General features: G+C 40.4%; 2 protein-coding genes across 4 annotated transcripts; both read left to right on the plus strand.

Annotated features, from left to right (window-relative positions):
• Positions 1-9: 9 nt before the first annotated feature.
• On the plus strand, positions 10-5,569 carry PPIL3 (peptidylprolyl isomerase like 3). Of its 3 annotated transcripts, XM_071747936.1 has the most exons (7): positions 10-106; positions 714-749; positions 1,616-1,690; positions 2,452-2,545; positions 3,153-3,220; positions 3,649-3,767; positions 5,187-5,569. In XM_071747936.1, exons 2-7 carry the CDS (start codon positions 747-749, stop codon positions 5,311-5,313), a joined length of 486 nt encoding a protein of 161 aa, XP_071604037.1. In that variant the 5' UTR covers positions 10-106; positions 714-746; the 3' UTR covers positions 5,314-5,569. The 3 variants fall into 3 exon arrangements, with proteins under 3 accessions (XP_071604037.1, XP_071604036.1, XP_071604035.1); XM_071747935.1 differs by lacking the exons at positions 10-106; positions 5,187-5,569 and adding an exon at positions 4,066-4,340; XM_071747934.1 differs by lacking the exon at positions 10-106 and having other exon boundaries at positions 724-749; positions 3,114-3,220; positions 5,187-5,406.
• A 1,365-nt stretch (positions 5,570-6,934) lies between these two features.
• On the plus strand, positions 6,935-20,201 carry CFLAR (CASP8 and FADD like apoptosis regulator). The gene is made up of 10 exons (XM_071747929.1): positions 6,935-7,042; positions 10,909-11,340; positions 12,133-12,238; positions 13,121-13,256; positions 13,405-13,502; positions 14,579-14,630; positions 15,537-15,586; positions 15,961-16,039; positions 18,076-18,589; positions 19,076-20,201. The coding sequence occupies exons 2-10, from the start codon at positions 11,045-11,047 to the stop codon at positions 19,212-19,214; spliced, it is 1,470 nt and encodes a 489-aa protein (XP_071604030.1). The 5' UTR covers positions 6,935-7,042; positions 10,909-11,044; the 3' UTR covers positions 19,215-20,201.
• Positions 20,202-20,680: the final 479 nt, after the last annotated feature.

Raw genomic sequence — 20,680 nt, forward strand, 5'->3', positions numbered from 1 at the left:
AGGTTCGTCCGCGGCCTGCGTGCGGCCGGGCCGGGGTGGAGCAGCGGGAAGGCACCGAGGCCGCGTGGTGGGGACGGGGGCCAGCGGAGTCTAGCTGGGGTTTTGGGTAGGTTTGGTTTTTTTGGGGGTTGGAAATGTCTCCAAAAGGGCAGAAAAGGAGCGATAGTGGGATGCGGGGTCGGGCCTTGGGATGCTTCGCCGGGGTGTGAGCGGTGGCGGCGGATGGGCCGGGGGGAGCGGAGCCTGAGCAGGGCCTCGACAGGGCCGGGGACTGAGCAGCACGTAGAGAACGAGTTAGTCTGTAAAACTTATTTATTTGGGAAATACTGCAAAGTATTATCCCCTGCCGGGATGCAGGCACTGACAGCTGGCACTCCATGCTGCTGCGTAGGTACTGGAATATGGCTTTTACCTGTTAATTTCTGTCATGTAGAAAACCATTATCCTTGGGAGAGCTGTGATTGCTCAGTATAAACTTTCATCTTAGAGAAGTCTGGGTTTAGTCCCCCTCCTCCTTTCTCTAAGGTATTTTATTCTACTCCTTTCATGTTCTTTATATATTGCTTTCTTACAAAATGCAAGCAAAGCATTTATCCCTAGGGTCACTTGAATGGCACTGAAAACTCTGGATTGTAGCCATATGCAATATTGTAGAATCAAAAAGAATTGGGGACTGTTCTGTTTTGGAAAAAAATTTTCTGTTTTCTTTGCAGGAAATTGCGGTTGCAGCTTTTTGTTAGGCAGAAATGGTGAGAAAAATAGAATTTTTTCTATCCTTTAATTCTTTCTGATATGGTCATCTCTTAGAAAGTGATTATCTGCTATTTGTCTCAGTGGTTTTCTTGATTTACTACGATGCTGTAAAGAGTTTGTGATGAAAACTTAGTCTTTTAATTTCAGATTTCTATCAATATATTGTGAAAAAGAGAATGGGTCAAATCTGTATAATAAGACTTTCAGTTCTAAGATCCTAAATTTTAATCCTGCTTTGGCTAATATTTGGTAATTTGGTTTGGCTTGAACACTGTGATATATAGTGGGCCAAGAGAAAGGGAGAGATTTGCTTAGGTGGCTGGGTAACTGCCATGTTAGATTTTATACAGGATATTTATAAACTCTTCAGAAAAGTGGGTAAATTGTAGATTTACTTGTTTGTGAAGGCAGATTATATATGGTGCTATTCAGAACTAGCCCTACCACCCAAAAGGCTGTAGGCAAATAGCAGCCATCAGTTGTTCCTGTTTTTCTAAATCAGTGAGGTTATGTGCACCAAACTGTCATCTGAAACAAAATTAACCTTGATTCTTCAACCTTGCAATGAGGTGACAAAGTAGGTCCCGTTCACAAATGAATAATGTATCTCTGGAGTGCAACAGCTTCTGCATTGCCATGGTAAACTTGATTTGTCCTAAAACTAAATTAAACAAAGGGCTTTCTGGTGATTTCACTGGAAATGTGGAAGGTTTGTGTCAGTAACCTTGCCTATGGCCAAATAATGAAGCAGTGGTTATATGCTGTGGGAGCTTGCTCATGTTCTTGGAGGGACTGGGAAATGTAACACTGTCTGCTAGTATTTCATTAGTGATTTACTAATTATTTTCTGCCTCTTGCTCAGGCTGTCACCCTGCACACTGATGTAGGAGATATTAAAATCGAGCTGTTCTGCGAGCGGACACCAAAGACCTGTGAGGTGAGTGCACTCACAGCAGCAGCATCAGATGGTGTTGGGACACAGCAGTAGAGGTAGTGAAGACTGTAGAGGAGGTGAAGTGGCTGTTGCAATGAGCCTTTTCACATAATACTAACATTTTAAGCTGGTACAGTGCCTGTTCCACTCGTGGAACTCGTGCCTCAAGCTTTGCTGCCTGCTCTTCACCACATAAGGTTTAGCTATGTGCCACTGCCCTCCAAGTCCCAGCACCTCCCAAACTGTCTCTTGCCCTCAAGGGGCAAAATGGCACATGACCTGGAATTCCCAAATTTCCTTGGGTTTGCTCACACTCACACAGATGTAATTTAAGAGTGAGAATCACTTAGAGTTTGTCAGAGGCTCCAGGTTTTCCTTTCTCCAGTAAAATTTGGCTTAAATTGAAATAATTTACTTTTTAACTAGCAAAGCTGAGACTTGAACTTACTGGTTACAAAACTGCATTTACAAAGTGAAAAGGTTGACTGGAAGTGACACTTCTGTGCACGTCTTGGGCTTCTTGTTTGTTCCTCACATCAGACAACCTTGTGCTGTAAGCTTTATTGAAAACCTTCTGCATCTGTGGCAGTGTCAAAGGAGCATATTAACTCTAAATTATGACTATTCCATCTCAGCACTGTGGAGCCACATGGTCACATGCTAAATAGAGGCAAGAGGGTTAGTGTTGGTCTTGCCAGTGCTATTTTTAATAAGATGATACAATTTCTGAACTGTTACTAATATGTTTTGTTTCCTTTCCTTAGAATTTCTTGGCTCTCTGTGCTAGCAGCTACTACAATGGGTGTGTGTTTCACCGGAATATAAAGGGCTTCATGGTGCAGACAGGGGATCCATTAGGTAAATTCTTCTGTCTGGGTGTCTCTATAGGAAAATGTACATAAAAAGAAAATACAAAGACATAAAAGTAAATTACGAGTGTTAAAACCAAAATTAAAATAATGGAAAACCAACCAAACATAAATTACTGGGTTTATGACGAGATTAGGTTTTTTTGTGGTGAGCTTACAGAAAAGCAGCTTTACCCTAGTTCCAAATAATCATGCAGTACTAAAGCATTCTACAAACTGTAGTTTTTCCAACTGTTTCCACTAAAAATGATGGTTCTGGTGACTTAATGTTGATCAGGTAGCAGCTGCCACTGTGGTTTCTCTGGTTTCTGAAGGGCTGGATGGCCTCTGAAGCATTTAAGGAAAATGTCCAGGACAGTGTCAGCTCTTCAGGAGTAAACCTGTTTCAGCTGTGTCTCTTTGTACCAGCACTGAACTTAATTTTAGAATGTGTTGGTGTTTTGTTCTCTGCTCAGTGTCGTGAGAACCTGAGGGAATTTTGCCTCAAGGAAATTATGGGGTATCCAGGATCTTGGTTGTAGAATGTTGTAACAATGCATCATTTCTGGGTGTTTCAGTCTGGAAATCCAGTAATCTGTCATGGTGCTTTTTCTCAGGCACTGGGAAAGGAGGTAACAGCATCTGGGGCAAGAAGTTTGAAGATGAATTCAGTGAATACCTGAAGGTATTTCTTTGCTCTCAATATGCAGTTATGTTCTCAGATAAATTTTCTTTACTGGTTGGAGAATGATCAGCGTTGTGTTATACTGTATTAAATACCTGTTCTGTAATTGTGAAGCAAAGTAGAATCCCACAACAAAGGGACAGAAAGCTTACTATTAAAATAGGAGCAGGCATTTCTGTACTTGGCCAGTTAGGTTTGAGAGTTTTCATCACAGAGAACAGTAGAAACAATTTGTAACAAAGTGGTTTTCATATCCTGAAGGCACAGAAGTAGTTCTTTGTTGTAAGAGCAGTTTTTAGCAGCTAATTATGAACTGTGATGGAACGTATTAGCAATCCAGATTTCATCCTGGGACTGAGTAGCAAGTGACAGAGCACTTTGTGCAGTTTCAGCCCTGTTCTCACAGGTGTGTGCTCATGTTCTTTCAGCACAGTGTCCGTGGGGTGGTTTCCATGGCAAACAATGGTCCCAACACCAATGGATCACAGTTCTTCATCACTTATGGCAAGCAGCCACACCTAGACATGAAGTACACAGTGTTTGGAAAGTAAGTGATCTCACTGCACACCTCCTTGCTGTAGTGTGGAAAGGATTTGAGTATTTCAGATCACATGCAGTGCAAATTTAGAAGCTTCTGGTCTTGAAAGTCTTTAATAAAAATATTGGATGTGTAAATGTGAACGTGCACTCTTGCACTGTCACAATTAGTTGCTCCAAAATGCTTCTCCCTTTTCCTTAGTAGTAGGGAATTTAGTGGAAGTAGACATACTAAAAAATTACCTCAAGCATGGAACTTTTTTTTTTTTTTTATTCTTTCTATTTTCCCTCTCACTTCTTTCTCACAGCTGTAGCCTGATTTTAAGCCAACTCCAGAACAACTGGATACACAGCTGTAGGGTTTATGGAGAAGGTAGAATTTGGTTTGATACTGGGTCTGGGGATGGGTGTGGTACTGACATACTCATGCTTCTCTATAGGTGGAACTTCCTGCTGGTCAGGTAAAACTCATGGAGCTGACAGTTTATAAAATCAGATGAGGCTGTTTGTGAATCATCATTGTTTTCAAACATTCTTATGTTAACAGACACCACTGAAAGCAAATATTTAATTTTTTACTCTTTCAGATACTCTCTTGTTATTCAGAAGTCTCTAATATACAAATAAATCTGCTGAGAAAAAAAGTTGCTTTTATTCAATGTAGTTAAATATTCAAAGGAAACTATTGAAACAATGTGAAAACACTGTTTTCTACCACCTGTCTTGCTTATCCGCATCAAAGTACAGGTGGTCCTTTAATTTCTGAGCTTGTTTAGAAGTGTGATTGAAAGCAGATTTTTAGGTATCTTTCTTAGAAAAGAGTAGAGTCTTGACAGATGAACTCTGCTGGGTTTTCCATGGCAGTTTAAAGATGTTTGTGCCCCAGCTGCAGGATCAGCAGAACAGCATACACAGTCCATGCCAGCCCACAGTCCAGCATCCTGGTGTCAAAGAGCTGATGGATGTGACTGAACTCTGAACATCACAACGTGTTCTGCAAAGCCCTTTATCTGGGAATAAACTTCCCAGATTTAGCAAAACTAATTATTTATAGAAAAAACCGAGAGGTTTATTAGAGAAGTATTTCTTGTCGCTTCTTCAGCCTGAGCAGGGAATCTGAAAGCCTAAAAATGCCCGGAGGTGCAGCCAGGCTCTTGATACAGCTATGGCTGGTGTAAAATTATGGTACTGTCAGATCAGTGGGAATTCTTAGTCCTTTTGATCATCATCTGACACAGTTGCTGAATATTTCCTTTCAAAATACATTATATGCCATATGTAATGTTTTGGCTGTCTTATTTATATCCTTTGCTGGCAAAGTCCTTACCCAGTGATAGTTAACTGTGAAGTGCTTTGAGGTACCCGAATTGTGAAAATTAAGCTGTTCTTAGGAGGAGATTCCTCCTAAGCATTTCTGCTTTTCTTCCAGAGTTATTGATGGCTTGGAGACCCTGGATGAGCTGGAGAAGCTGCCTGTGAATGAGAAAACCTACCGACCTCTAAATGATGTCCACATTAAAGATATTACAATCCATGCCAACCCTTTTGCTCTGTAGCCACAGAGTGCCTCGACCTGTTCTTTAGAAACTCCTCAGTTTGACTGCTGGATTATGAGGTTTAAAGTCATCAAAAGGGTTACTTGAGCTGGATCACACCTTTGCTCATTGAATGCAGGCTCTTCAGGAGTTGCAACGTTATTTGGGAATTGTCACTTCAGAAGCTGTTTTTTCCAGAGTATCTTTTATTTCTAAACATTGCTTTTATACTTGTAAGTTTAAGAAATACTTTTAAATATATTTATTTTTTTGCAAATCTTTGCTTCATGCCTTTCTTAGTGATACTATACTGAAACAATTTTTATTGGTGTAATTTCCATATTCCCAGTTTTCTGAAACTTTCTTATGTAAATTCGAACCTTCCTTACTTTAGTGGCTTTTAGAAAAGTGAGTAAAATATTCATTTTTTTCCCCTAGGTACCTGAGAGGAGTGTAATAGATGAAACATGTCACTTGTAGAGGATTAAAGACTATAGAGGAGTGCTTGCTCTTGAACCCCCTGTGTTGGAACTGTAACTTCTTCAGCCATCCCAAAAGGTAGATCAGAGACAATTGCTTCTGCCTCTGGCACCATGCTTTTGGTAGGAGTGTTTGTGTTTTTACATAGGTGTTGGTAAAAAACTAGGTAACTGAGTTTACTGTAACTTTTCATCACTTTATTTTGCAAGCAATAGGGAATAAACACAACAAAGAGTAGTTACAAAAAGACTGGACAGATAGCTAATCATACACCCAAATTAATATAGGATTATGTTAAACAAATCAGAGGGCTGTTGTTTGGTCTTATTTGAGACCAAATGTTGGACTCAAGTAAGTCTGCAAGAACGTACAGAGGTATCTGAGTATCATCAGGGAAAAGAGTGATTTGTACACATCCAAAAAGCATTTTTCCACCTTGTGCATTCTGTGAAAAGCACAATCTTCTCTCTCTTGTTGTAGATTCACAAAATGTATTTTGGCATCAGTTTGTTTTCCACAGAGGTTCACTTTGTGATTCTATAATACATAGAGGTGAGAGTGTATTTCTAGTTCCAGCTGTACCTGAGAGCTGGATAAAACAGCACCCACAGCTCCTGCACCCCATTCCAAACATTCTGGACTTTTTCTTCCAGTCCTTTTTGGACTTGTTCAGCATCACTTAGCAAAGTACATTCTTATATATAATATAAATATATATATATACACATACATATATATAAAGGCAAAGGTATGGCAGGTATGGTTCACTGAGGTGTTAATAAGTAGTTACTCAGCACCTTCTCTCTTTGTGGTTTATACCAGAGGAATCACCCAGTTTGAAGGGACAAGGCATTCCTTGAAAATTCATGGAAGCTTACACAACTTTTACACACCTGTACAATGTTATCCTCAGCATGAACCAACTCAAGGGAGAAAGACACGCACCAAGTGGTGAGTGCTTCTACATAAAACACATGCTCTCACTCACTGAAAAAGCGGCTTGTGGCCACTGAATGGCTACTGAGACTAATGCAAATCTGTTGCCTTGTCACCGGCTGTATAAAAAGCAGCCCTTTTGTCGCCTCAACACCGGCCTCCCGCCAGCCCCTTCCCCTCACCGCTGCTCGGCCGCCATTTTGTGCGGCACGGGCCTCGACCCCGCGGCGGGAGCGCCCCCTTCCCTCCCTCCCTCGCTTCCCTCAGGGCCCCGCCGCCATTTTGGGAGGCCAGGGCGGCTTCCTTTGCGCAGCCCGGAGTTCACTCTCCTAAGGTAAATTAAAAAAGACGAACGAAAATCATAATCCTTGCTTCATCTCGCACCAAAACGCTTAGCGGTCTCGTGTAAAGGTTAGGGAACGTAGCTCGGCAGAGGTATAAACGATGGTAAGGCGGCTGGAGCCGAGGGGAGATCTCTGCCTTGAACAGCCTCGCTGTCTCCGCGCAGAGGCAGCGCGGCTCTCCAGGAGCTGCAAGAGTTACAAGAGGGAAACGCTCCGTTTTCCCGAGGAGAGGCGATATCCGAAACCACGCCCGGTGCTGGGGAGCCCTTCTCCAGGCCAGCACCTCCCCCTCCTGCTCTGCTCCCCATGCCGGACGTGACCCCTCGCTGTCGGTGAGAGCTGCCCTGCGCGTTTCGGTGCGTTTTACCTTTCCCCCACATTCTTTTTTTTTCTGGCCCTCCTCCCCAGCACACTTCTGCTCCGGGATCGGGTCTTCCTCATGGGTGTGCGGGCCGAACTGGGTGCCGGGCATGAAGGGCGGCCTCGGCCCCACCTCGGCGTAGGAAGAAACGAAACCCGTCGCTGTTCACCCCCTTCAAGCTGGTTTGGTTTTTTGGTTTTTTTTCCATTTTTTGGCTTGTAGAGCGGACTTTCCTCGCGTTTAATTTTACTAAGTGTGATTTAATGTGAACGGGTGTTGAAAGCGTCGTGGAAATACGGGTAAACTCCCTACAGTAAAAACTTTCAGTCTCCATTTTTAGGAGCACTGGGGTGTTAATTACTGCGTCTCCAGATGGAAATTAGCGTCGTTACTAATAGCTTGCATCGAGAACAAACTATTAAAGCCTAATACAGTAATAAGAAGTTGCTGTGGGGTTTCTCTGTTTTTCCTGTGTGTCTCGTATCAAGAACAGTTAAGCAGTTTGAAGAATGCCAGGTGAAAGAGACTCAAAATACAGTTGCTTTTGTGTGTTTTCACCGGCTCTAGCTCTTCAAACCAAACAGAGCTGGGAAAGCACAAAATGCCATGTCTCCTATAGAAAAATAACATCCTGCTTCTTTCCTCTAGTGCTGGGGACTTGGCACTCTGTCATCTGGTGAAATATAGATGACTTTCCAAATCAGAGCTCCACCCACTGATGTTATAATCCTGGGTTTGCTGCTGTGGAGATGGTTGTGAAGTGTTTTAAGAAACAGATAGTGTCAGAAATGACAGACTGCAGTTGTAGACCACATCTAGAATGTGACTATTTCCCTGTTCTTGAAACACCTTGCTTCTTAATTGTGAGGCCTGATGGGTACATTGATTTACCATCGTTAATATGGGACACTTTTCACAATAGTATTTGTATATTGTGCAGCATTTGTGTTGGCATCATAGGAACAAGAGTTTCGTGTATGGTATTAAATAGCAAAGAGTATGATTGCTTGAGCCTCTACTTGTTAATGCCAACAGAAAGTTCCTGGAGCCTTGTGTGTCTTTGTGAAGTTTTAGTATGTTTTTATTTCCTATTTCCTTTTTCCTGGGCAGAAAGAAAACAAGCAACTGTCCTTGATTTTGGTTGTATTCTGTTATGGACTGGGAGCAGTGTGAGGTAGTTAAAAAATAGGAGAAGAATTAACTTTATTAGCTTCATAAAAGCTAAGGAATGTGCAGGTGTTTTCCTGCCTGTTTCAGTGTGGAATGGAAATGATTTGGGGCTTGAGATTAAATATGCTTGCTGATATTCTCAGGTGCTTACCATAAAAATACCCTTCTAGTGAACCTTGTTTGCAGTTGTGTACTCAGGGTCAAATGTCAGTGCAGATTTACACTAACATGCCAGTGGAAAAGGTGGCGGTTTCCCGTGCAGTAGGTAAGAAATTAATCAGCTTTAAAATCTTATATTTTGTCCGGGAAAGTTGAAAGTTAACTAAGCCCAGAAGTTTGTATTTACATTTACTTTGGTACTAGCTCCTTGCAGTGTGTTCTCCTGACTTATTTTGAGAACAAGAGGGTAGATGAATTGCCCTGACCCAAGTATACTCAGTCTGCTTCCCAGAAGAGCCCTTTCCCCATGAAAGTTCGGGATGATAGTGAACTCAAAAAGCCAGACTTTGAGAGAACTCTCCCTCATCCGTATTTTCCCTTGGGGCACCAGGGTTTTTCCTAATTTGATTGCATCAGGATGAGTTTTTTTTTCTTGTTGAGTGTAGGACTGCCCCCATGACTCACTCGGTCCCTAATGCTGCTGTGGTCTTGCCAGAATACTTTTGTCTGCCTGTAGTGCTCATGATTTCTTGAAAATCAGGGATGCAAATGAGAATGTGAATTCTTTAGGTTTCTTTTCAATCATGCTCCTGCTCCATATGCTTTGCATTGAAATCTTTACTCATTATCTAAAACATTGAACTGAAGAGGAAAATCTGAAGAGTTTACACTTCAGAACAAATTACACATGAACATGCAAACTGTGGGTCAGGTTTAGCTCTGCTAAGTATGAGCTTTTCTCTTTCCTCCTGAGAAGCTTTTTCTCCTCTCCTCTTTGTGAAGAATTTACCTTCAATGACTGAATGTAATCAGTCCAGGTAATCCAATTGAAAGCCAGGCTGCTGAGTTTCACACTGTTACAGCTTTTTGCTGCTATGATAGTTTTATCTGTGCTTCAGTTGTATCTGTGTTTCAGTTGCAGCTATGATAGTTGTATCTGTGATGTTTGCAAAAGTGGCCATACCAGATGGAAGGGTGCCCTTTTCTTCTGGTGGTAAAGTGATCTGGCTTAGATACATTCAGTTGATGGCTTGCCCCAGTAGGGTGGCATTTCTGCTCTCAAAATATGGTGACATGGTTTGTGGATGCAAAATTAGAAATTGTTTTAATTAATACTGAACACTTACTTCATGTTACTCTTAATTATTCCCCAGTCAGAACCCTGGGGGAATGAATGTTACTAAGTCACTACATCTGAGCAGCTGTTTTGCCTGTTACTTGGATCATCATTCCTGGTTCACTGGACCAGTGGCATCATACAGTAGAATGTGTGATCCTAGGTAATTTTTCCTTGTTTTTTCCCCCCACTAAAACTAGGAAGTAGTCCCCAGGGGGAATTTGTGACATTGATCTTTGCCCAACAAGCCCAAGCTGATGTAATGAGCTTTGTGGACCCCTGTTGGAACATACTGGATTGAAACCAATGTGTGCTGGATCTGGATCAGTGGATTTGGCAGTGGTCAGGTGCCAGCCTTCCAGTGTTGTTGTGGACACACTTGCATACAGTCTCAGCACTAGAGGGATTGATCAGCATTTGTTTTCATAATGAGCATGCAGCTTATATAAAGGAAGTTCACAAAAATAAGTAATTCGTATGTTCTTTTTAAAGTGTTTTGTTTCTGCCTGTGAGGGTTTTCTTTTGCTGTTTGCTCTGATCACATTAGGGTTACATGCTGTTGCACTTCTCAGAGCAACCAGTGCTCTGGGGGAAAACACTGTGCTTGTGCCTGACCCTTTTGGGTTCTGAAGAAAGAGCTGTGTCAGAGGGTAAATGTCTTGAGACTTCTAGGGGAGAAAAAGTGGCAGTGTGCACAGAAATGTGGGGTTGTTGCGAAGAGATCAGAGCTTGAGACTCAGCTCTTACTTGAAGAAACATTTGAAATATCACTCATCACAGTGAAACAATGACTCGTTCCACTTCCTATGGAATTTCCAGACTTGTGACAAGTTAATTCCACTTTTACAATAACTTGAATTCTTTTCTGATCAGTAAGACCTACCAAGTACTTTTTGTTCTGTAATGAGCAGCTGAGAGAATCCCTCAAGAACAGGAGATCTGTGTAGACTACATTGCTGTCTTAGCTGTGAAATATATCAGGTAGAAGAGTTAAGTGTGAACTTTTGCAGCAGATCACTGATTTAGGACCTTTTGCTTGTCTCCCACAGAACTGCTTATGTAAGAAGGCATCTTGTTATGAATGAACACCAGAGGAGTGCTGTGATGGGCATGGGCTTCAAATCATGTCAGCTTTCTGTTTAAAAAACAGTAGGCTGGCAGTTTTTAAGGGACAATAACAAAGTGATGACCAGGTGCCAAGTGTCAGCTGCTCTTATTCACCAGATTGAACAAGAATTGGATGAAGAAGAAGAAGAGATGATGGGTTTTCTATGCCGAGACCTTGCTCCTGACTTGGCCACTGCTGACCTGAGGGAGCTCTTGGTAGCTCTGAATGACAGGGAGCAGCTATCTTGGTTTGGCTTGTCTGAGTTGTTGTACAGAGTTAAGAGGTTTGACTTGCTAAAGAGAATCTTGAAGACTGAAAAGGCAGAAGTGGAAGCTCACCTTGCCAGAAGTCTCAGACTTATCCCTGATTACAGGTAATATATCTATTTCAGATTTCAAGGCTACTCTAGTTTGTTAAAAATGTGTGTGGGTTGTTGGGGGGGGGCAGTGGTTGTGTTTTGTTTCTGTTTTAAATGTTAAAAGTAAAAGAAAAGTAATAAAGGACATTCTATCTAGAGATAAAGTAAAAAGAGTACGTCGAGTTTCATCCTTAAAGTAAGCCCCAGTAGCTTCTTACAAGTCATGGTGTTAGAAGCAAACTGTCTTTAAAGAGTTTGCTTGTGTTGCTCACTAAAACCTGTGCTGTTTGTACAGGTTTAGCAAATAGAAATGACCTTTGAGGAGAACATGGTTAGTTAGAGATACTTTCTTTCCTAGTTTGCTTTGGCAACAAAGCCTCGTGATACAGTTCATGGGACCTGTCTCTTACTACTCCTTACTCCGTAGCTTTAAGAGGCTTAAGTGAAGAAACTCCAGTTATTTTCTTTGAGCAACTTCAGGAAGAAACATACATACTCATAAAGATTTTTCTTTGTGTTAACTTCTCACTGAAATACAAACCCTGTAACTGCTGGGTTAAAACACTGAAGACATGTTCTGTAACCTCGTTCACGTGTACTGAAATATTCAGGAGATTTCCCTTTCCCTAACAGAGGTGCTGATTAGCAGGGCTGGGTATTTTGTAGCTGGAGCAGGGGAGGCTTTTTTCCTGCTGTTTAATTGTGAATACTACATTAAGACTGGAACATGGGAGAGTTTGGGCTGTTGGGCAAAGGTGGGATTTTGTTGAAAGCTAATCCTTCAGAAACGTCTCAACTTTATTTCAGGGTACTGATGGTAGAGATTAATGAGAATCTGGAAAAAGAAGAAGTGGGTTCTCTTCTTTTTCTCCTCAGAGATTATGCCCCTCGGATGAAAATGGCAAAAGACAAGGTATGGCTTTCTGCTGGTCCTCTATGGAGCAGTGAGAGAGGAAAGTAAAAGCACAAGAGAGGAGACAGCACTGCCAAGGGGTAGCAAGGCAGGAGTAGAGACAGAAGCCAGGAAGTGGAGAATATGTAGTGGTTTCTATATATATATATATATTTTTTTTTTTCTTTAATTCAAAGAAAGCAGCATGAGAAACAGTAAGAGGTTACAGTGAAGACTTGCTGTAGTAAATGGTGTTAGTCTGAACCTCGCAGGCAGAAGGCATTAATAAAAAAATCTTATTACTGATGTGGAAGACATACGAAGGGTCTCAAGCCAATAGCCATATGAAATGTATCTGGAATTACAAAGTTGCTTTTATGTTTCTGTTCTGCTTCACTTGCGAAAGTTTTATTTTAAGTAGTACTTCTATGTTTGCATTCTGAATGTTTTAAGTTCTGTGAGAAAGCAGAGATTCGATAGAGAGGGTTCAGAAAACTTGACCACTGTACAGAGAAGACCAAATATTTCTGAGTTTTTCCTTTGAGATGTTTTTTTTTTTCCTCCCTTTAACCAAAGGAGGAGAGAGGCTCTGCAAAATCCTCAAAGCTTTTCTTACCTCTTGGTTTGTGGCATGTGCAGTGACATTCCAAGTGGCTGGCTTCATAGCAAAAGCAAAATGCAACTGTTTCCTCAAATATGTTGATGGTTTTTAAGAATGCCACCTTCTAGCTTCCATTACTCCTATGATAATACCAAGAATTCTGAATCTTCCAGACAGTTTTGGTATTTCAGAAGGTGATGTCACTAGTTCTTGACCTCGCTGCATTATTTTTTGTGTAGCTCTGTTACTGGTAGAGAACAAATTCCTGATGTGACAGTTTGGTTTTCTGGTTGCTATTCTAGGGTTTTCTAGCTCTTGTGATTGGCCTGGAGAAACTAAATTTGGTGTCTCCTAATCATCTGGATTTGATAGAAAACTGTTTTCGAAATATTCACAGGATAGACCTGATTAAGAAGATTCAGAAATACAAATATGAAGGTAAGATGCTATTTTTGCACTGGTGTGTCTTTACTGAAGATGTCATTGCAAGTTCCAAGTCAGAGCATTTGCATGCTGTGTGGCTTCAGGCTTTTAAAACAGTTGATGTATCATGCTGTACTTCTGTGTGTTTCTGTTAAATTTTCAGCTTCAATGCCCTCTCTTCACTCTCAACCAGCATATGTAAATGCACTTCAGGCATCTCTCCCTAATCTCACCCTGATTGATCCTCCTTATAATTCAAGGGTAAGTATACAGTAAATCAGACACTTTATTTCTAAATATTGCCAGACATTGAAAGGGAGAGGATTCATCAGAGCCTAAGGAATGTGAGATTGCTGGTAACTAAAATACTGCTTGGCTTATTTCTTATGCTTGTTATTTGCTGAGTATAGGGTCTGATTCAAGTCTTCTGACTGAAAGTTTCCCTTTGAGAAGTTACTGTGAATTTTTTCCTATTACTTGGACATGCAAAATCGTTGAAAGATTTTTTTCTGTCTCTTGGTGCATTGAAATGTTTTGCTTCAACTCTGTTCTTTGCAAAACATATTCTTCTATGTACTTCTGGAGTTTGCAGGGAAAATAGCCTTTTAGCTTTGGAAGCTTAAGGTTCTGGCTTTTTAAGGAGAGCTTTTAAATTTTTTTTCTCTGTGTGTGAATGTTTTGTTTTAACTTCAAGTAAGGTATCTCAGGCTGTGGAAAGTCATGGAATCCTGTTGCGTGCACTGCTGTTTATATTTGGGTTAGGTCTGGTATTGCAGTAGTATGGCCTTACTTAAAGGCTTTAGCTTTGCTAAATCAATTTGCTGAGATGGTTTCTGTGATGTGTTCAGTAAATATGTGCACAAGAGCTTCCAGAAAACACCAAAATGCACAAAAGCTTCCAAAACACCAGTGATCCTATTTGGCTTTGATAACCAAGCCAGTATAGCTTTGTTTTCCAGACTAGTAGTGGGAGAGTTTGCACTGACTTTCCATCCTGTGATAATATTGTTGTAAGTTCCTTTCTAATTCAGTGAAAGTTACTCCTTGCTGGTATATAAGATACAAAATTCACACTTTCAGAGGGTTTGTTTGTTTTACTACATTAGGGAATAAGCTTTTCTTTGCTGTTCATGACAAGCTGGAATTTTTTTTCTGAGGAGGAATGGTTTGGGGTTTTGGTAGGGATTTTTTTGTTATTTTATAATTCTAATTAGCTGGTAGATGTGAATTTAAATTATGTAGTCTTTTTGTTGAGGAAGCAAAACACTACTACACTATATTTGGGGCACTTAATTCTTGAAGGAGAGAAGGAAAAACTACTTTTTTCTTCATTGTAGGTCCAGAATACAAACACAGGAAAATCACAAAACGGAGGAAGTCTTATTCTGAGTAAGAGCATTTTATCTGATTTTTGGGAATCTGCCAGAGCCGTAAGATGAATTTCATTGTATCAAAAGGACTGTTGTTTGTGGCTAATCCAGTTAACACCAGGAGCAGAGAGTATTTGGTACCTACAAAAACTGAGCCTTACCTGATTGGTTGCTCTTGCATTTGCTTTGCTTGTGCTGCCAGATCTTAGAACTTTATTGAAATTGTTGTGGGCTTCCATTGTCACAACTTTTTAGTAGAATAAAGAGTTGTTCAGTAAAATCATAGAAAGGTTGACTGGCCAGCTCTAGAGGCCTGTACAGTGCAGCTGTGCTCAGTCAATTTGAGTAGGATGTTTTTGTGTCAGTCCATGGTGACTCTCCACCAGGCCAGCCAAGAGGTTGTGCAGTGAGAACCAAGTTCTTTCCACCTGTGTTGTGTTCTTTCTGGAAACCCAAAATACCCCTCAAAGGGGGTGATTTTTAAGAATAGTTATATTGAATTCTCTCAGTGTAGGAAAGATTGATTGTTTGTGTATTGTCCTGATGATGATTTTAAGTATCATCCTCCTCCTTCTCTGTCCTATTAAGCTGTCTTTATTAAATACCAACACAGGAGTTTTTACCTTTTTTCCCAGTTGCCTTTCCCATCTGCACTGGGGAAGGAGTGAGCAGATGGCTGTGTGGTTGTTTTAGCTGCCTGCTGAGTTAAACCACAGCAGTTATGTCAGTCACAAGCAATGTAGAATGGAATCCAAATAACGTTTTAGAGGTGAATTTTTTTTCTTTTAACTTACATAGAAACTAAGAGATCCATATGAATGAGAACTTGGCTGAACTACATAGGTTCTTCTTTAACTGATTTGGTGTCAATGAAATGTCCCTGGTACATTAATACTCAGGTGGTGTCTGTATGTTTTAATTGCAGCAGAACCAGTCCACATGTCCGTTCAGGAACTGGGACCAGCATCAAACAAGGTATGTGCTTGTGCATACATATGAATGCAAACACAATACAAAGCTCTGCAGCTACTTACCTTATGTTTCTTTTTGTTCATTTTGAGGTTTCCTTTAACTGCATGCAAACAGAGCAGTGGCTATATCCCTGTCTTCTTTAAGGATCATTATTGTAATAAGATTGCCTAACACAAAATTTAAGCCTGTACTAGAAGTAGGGAAAAAAGTCATTAGACCACTCTGCTGATTTGTATGTGATGTAGATCCCTTCCAGGCTATGGGAAAACAACAGGATGAGATTGAACAGATCTGATGTGAATGAATTTGAGAAGAGTGAAGTCTGTGAGTTGAGAGACTGATGTTCCAACTTCATGTTTGTCCTTCATGTTCCTCAGGTGTTTGATGATCAGTACAGAATGCAAAGTCAGCCTTTAGGAATATGCCTGATAATAGACTGTGTTGGCAATGACACAGGTAAGGGTCTGGCATTTGATGTAACCTATCTCTTTAATCTTGGATAATTAAAACAGTTGAATATAAAGAATATGATGCATGTCTCCCAGCCAGACTAGGGTAATGTTGTTCTAGACAGCTTGTCTGTCAGTTCTTGCAAGTTTTCTGGGGTAAGAGTTGGAAGCCCAACCTGAAGTTAAAGCCACCTGTGCTAACCACTGCAAACAATATTTGTTTGTTTTTTTTGGAGAGTCTCTGAATGAAAGAACTTGCTAGGAGTTAGACTTTGGGAGGGAGAGAAGGATGTTTGGGGAGACCACCAGAGTAGTTAAGCTACAGTCGTGCAGCAGGTTATTGGCAGAGATGGTTTCCCCCCTGTTAACAGAACCAAAATCAAAACTACTGAAGCATAATGACATTGGTCACAAGATATTTTAATAGCTGAAGGCACATTTTTCTTTATTAGTAGTGCATCTAGGCTTCTGTTAGATATTGCAGAGTTTAACTGAAACCATCACCATAGCTTTATAGTGAAAGCAATTTTCTTCCTTCCCTCTTGGTTTAATTAAACTACAGCATCAGCTCGAAGTTTGGTTGTTTTTGTTGGTTTTTTTTTTTTTTTAAATTGTGACACTTAGAATGTGTCTATGGTTTAAAGTGAAACCAAGTTTTGTATCATTGGGTGTGTCTGTAAGAAGTAAATGACAGGAAGAGCACTCTTTTTGCTGAAACTCTGGGTTTCCCTATGTACTGCTGCCCTCTAATGGGTGAGCATAGCTCCTCAGTGGCATCAGTACTGAATCTTCCACCTGAATTTTGAAAGCATGTTTTATTGCCTAGAACAGCAGGGATTTTCCTTTCTATTTGCAAACTTATTGAATTATTCAACAAAATTTAATCAAGAGAACTGGAGTGAAACTCTGTAATCACTGTTTATCACCTCACTACAGTATAGCATTTGTATCTACCCTGTACTTTGCTGACAAAAATTATGAGTTCTCACTATGGGTTTTTTGAGGAGAACAGGGTGGTAACATAGCTGCTGCTTTTCTGCCAGTTATTTCAGACACAGCCTCTGCTAATGTGGGGTTGTTGTACTTTTGAAGTCAAGGCACAGTCTGGCTTCCTGGGTCAGGCATTTTACATAAATGGGGCTTAGTGTTCCCTGTCATGTTGGAGTCTGTGGATAAGCAATGAACACATGGTTTGTGCTGCAGAGGTGATGGTACAGGGATAACTCATTCTCTGAACACTGAAAAAATACCTGTGGTGTTAACTGCCATGCATCTGGTTTCACCCCCATGTTAATAAACATCCAAAGGAGTTACTCACACAGCACAGGTTCACACTAATACAGTCAAAGTTAAATCTTGATTTTTTGGTGTTTTTTTTTTTACTGTTTTAATTTCTAGCAGATTTGAAAGTATTTATTATTCAGCTTTTTTTTTTTTTGTTTCCCCGAAAATGCCATTCTGACACTGTGAAGATTTTGGTGTCCATTCTTCACCTGGAACTCATCACTGGAATTCCTTTTTATATGATGGGGGAAGCATAAGTGACTGCAGATGATGAAGGGGAGCCTCTGTGTCTCCTGTTCACTTCTGTATATGTGTGATAGCCATTCAGAGTAATTTTAACAAGTTAAAAGGTGAAACAGACTTCCCATGCTCTCCAGATCAGTCCTTAATATTTTGAGGCTGTTCTGTGTGAAGCATTTTCTTCTCTTGCCTGATACTTTTAAGTCCTAGAAATTTGGGTTATTGGCTCTAACTGAAAGCATGAAAGTGTCTGTGGAATTTAGGACACATCATTGTGTGCCAAATAATTGTCTTTGCTATATAGCATGAAGTGCTTATCTCCTATTAAAGACAAAATGCTTATAGTGCTGTAAGTGTGTAATATTCTGTGACCCATGTCCAGCACTCCTGATTTTTTTTATTATTGTGATGAAACAAACATCTTATTTCCAACATCACAATTCTGCAAGTACTTTAATTCACCATAGCTGAGATTGAGTCTTGATGTCCTGTGATTTAATTACAATTTGCTTTTTCCAGATGTATTGGAAGAGACCTTCAGAGGCTTAGGCTATGACATTTGCTGTCACAGATACTTAAATACAAACACTATGAATCAAACGTTGCTGGAAGTGGCAAGGGTGCAGAAGCACAGGAATTGTGACAGCTTTGTTTGCATATTGATCAGCCGTGGAGGTCCTCAGAACATCTACTGTACGGACCATACCTCTTCTGGATTCCCTTTGGAACAAATAAAGAAATACTTTACAGCAGACTCATGTCCTGAGCTCCTAGGAAAACCAAAACTTTTTTTTATTCAGAGCTACATCGTGCCAGAAAATGAGCAAGAATATACTAGTCTGTTGGAAGTAGATGGGAATGCTGAGAAAAGCATTGGTAACACAAAAAATCCTTGGACAGTCACTATCCCCCAGGTAGCAGACATCTTCTGGAGTCATTGCAAGGTGGATGCATCTGCCATAGAAAAATCTCCAAATTCATCCTCATATTATCTGCGTTGCCTCGCTGAGCTACTTCACAATCCTCAAAAAAGGTAAATAAAAAAAGAGGAAAAAAAATAACCCTTTTCCTAAACCAAACAGCTGGCCTAGAGAAAGGGAAACCTGAAGTTTCATCCTGTCTAGTTCTGAAAATTGTCTTCATGCTGTGTGATGGGTAAAAGCCAAGTGTAGCTGATCCCAGAATGATGGCACAGTAAGGTAGTCTGAAGCTGGAAGGAGGTTTCTAATTCTGCAGAATAAGATAAGTAATAGATAAATAATTAATAAAACCTTGACATGAAGTTAGATATCATCATGTCAGCATCACCAGTGTCACAGCAGTGGTCTGAGTTAACAGATTCTCTCAAAAATGCATATCATGCCTTGGGTTTTCGAAGTATGTAACCTCTGCAGGTTACCTCAGACTGAAATTTGAAATTGTCTCCTTGTTACATCTGAAGTTGTCTTCTCTCTTTTTTATTCTTAAATGGTGTCTTGTCTCATTATGTAATGGAAATCTTTTACTTTTGTTGCTGCAGGAAACTCTCTATATTAGATATCCATACGGAACTGAACAGAAAAGTCTATGAATGGAATAAGACCTCTGACATCAGGCAACAATATTCTCTTCTGCTTCAGCACACGCTGAGAAAGAAACTTTTTCTTTGTTCTTCTTAACTGTTGTTGGAAAGAACGTGTCTGAAGTGGCTAATGAGAAACACTTAACTGCTGTCCAGGCAGTTTCACACGTACTTTCACTTTATCCATGGTTATTGCATGTATATCTAAAGACCTTATTGACTGCAAACACAAGGATGGAGAAGCATTTTGGTTTAAGACACTAGATTTTATATTTTAATGCAGAAGGCTTTGGAAGGTTGGATGAGAATGGCAACTGTCATCTAGCACGGCCTCAGAACTTGCAAGTGCAGCAGGTAAAGAGAGTAGAAAGAGCTTCAAACTGTGCTGTTGATTTTTCCAGGGTTTTGTGTTTTGTTGTTTATTGGTTGGTTTTTAGCTTACCTATTAGCAGTGCCAGGGGTTCAGGTTCTTCTTTTAATGCTTAAACCAAATACAAGCCAGAGCAAACCACTGGGAATCCACTGGGTAATGGAGAATGTGTCAGGGAAGAATTCCTCCCCAGCAATGCCAGCTTTTCAGTGAGACCTTTTGGCTTGTGTGGCTCCACTGACTGGCAAAATAATGTGGGAAAGAAACACGGAAATTTCAGTCAGGAACAAGAAGGGGAATGGTAGGGAGAACCAGGAGAAGAGCAAGTGGAGTTGGTTTTCATTCCCCTGCTGTGTTGGAGGTTGTGGTTCACCCAGAACCGTGGTGTCATCAGTATTCCCCATGGCACCAGGGGTTTTTGTGTGAATAAGTGGGAGAGTCTGCCATGTCATGGGCTGAGTATGTTTCCTGCTCATGCAACAATAAATCAGCATCTGTCGGGGCTTTACAGTGGTCTGCATTACACAGCTAAAAATTGTGGGATTTTGGAAGATGCTTTGTAGAAGCTGAGGTGTGATTCACACTTATACCAGGAATACCTATAAAATATTAAGGTTAAAAACACGCACATTTATTCATACTCGTATGCCATCTTGTATAAAATATAAAGTATATTTGCTATCACTGTAATAAATCTCAACTTGTTATCTTTTTTTAATTTTGTGGTATTTTATTTGAATACTAACTCTTGAACTTTACATTCACCGTTGTGATGAAAATACATTTCTGCCCAGTAGAAAGAGAATCACCTGTTTTGCAAGCCTAGGCATACCATACTTTCTCTCTTTCCACTTGATAAGTTGTAATGTCCTCTTTAATAAAAGTATGTGGAAACTTTTAAATAGCTTTGAATTGGAAAATGCAACCCAAAATGTTACATTAAACTAAGCACACTTGTTATTTGTGTCACTGCAATTTTATGTAGGCATGAGCATAAGAGGAAAAAGAGAAGATACCTTTTTTCAAAATTCAGACATTCTCTAAAATAGCTTGTCCTCTCTGAGCATTAAAATAAAAATACTAATTCCCATTTCATGATGTGTGGAAATAAATGTACAATAGCAGAGCAGGGAGGGGGGACAGACCTTCCCTTCAGTTTACTCTTGTCTAAGAAAGGGTTTGTGGAGCTGGCC

This window comes from Heliangelus exortis, chromosome 6 (assembly GCF_036169615.1).
Source record: "Heliangelus exortis chromosome 6, bHelExo1.hap1, whole genome shotgun sequence".
NCBI classification, from domain to species: Eukaryota; Metazoa; Chordata; class Aves; order Apodiformes; family Trochilidae; genus Heliangelus; species Heliangelus exortis.

Bases quoted from the DNA above. Each gene is read 5' to 3' on its own strand.
- PPIL3 (XM_071747934.1), top strand. The intron at 1,691-2,451 runs GTGAGTGCACTC...TCCTTTCCTTAG, and splicing joins GGACACCAAAGACCTGTGAG to AATTTCTTGGCTCTCTGTGC. The intron at 3,768-5,186 runs GTAAGTGATCTC...CTTTTCTTCCAG, and splicing joins AAGTACACAGTGTTTGGAAA to AGTTATTGATGGCTTGGAGA.
- CFLAR (XM_071747929.1), top strand. From the start codon at position 11,045: ATGACCAGGTGCCAAGTGTCAGCTGCTCTTATTCACCAGATTGAACAA. The intron at 11,341-12,132 runs GTAATATATCTA...ACTTTATTTCAG, and splicing joins AGACTTATCCCTGATTACAG to GGTACTGATGGTAGAGATTA. The intron at 13,257-13,404 runs GTAAGATGCTAT...TTAAATTTTCAG, and splicing joins TCAGAAATACAAATATGAAG to CTTCAATGCCCTCTCTTCAC.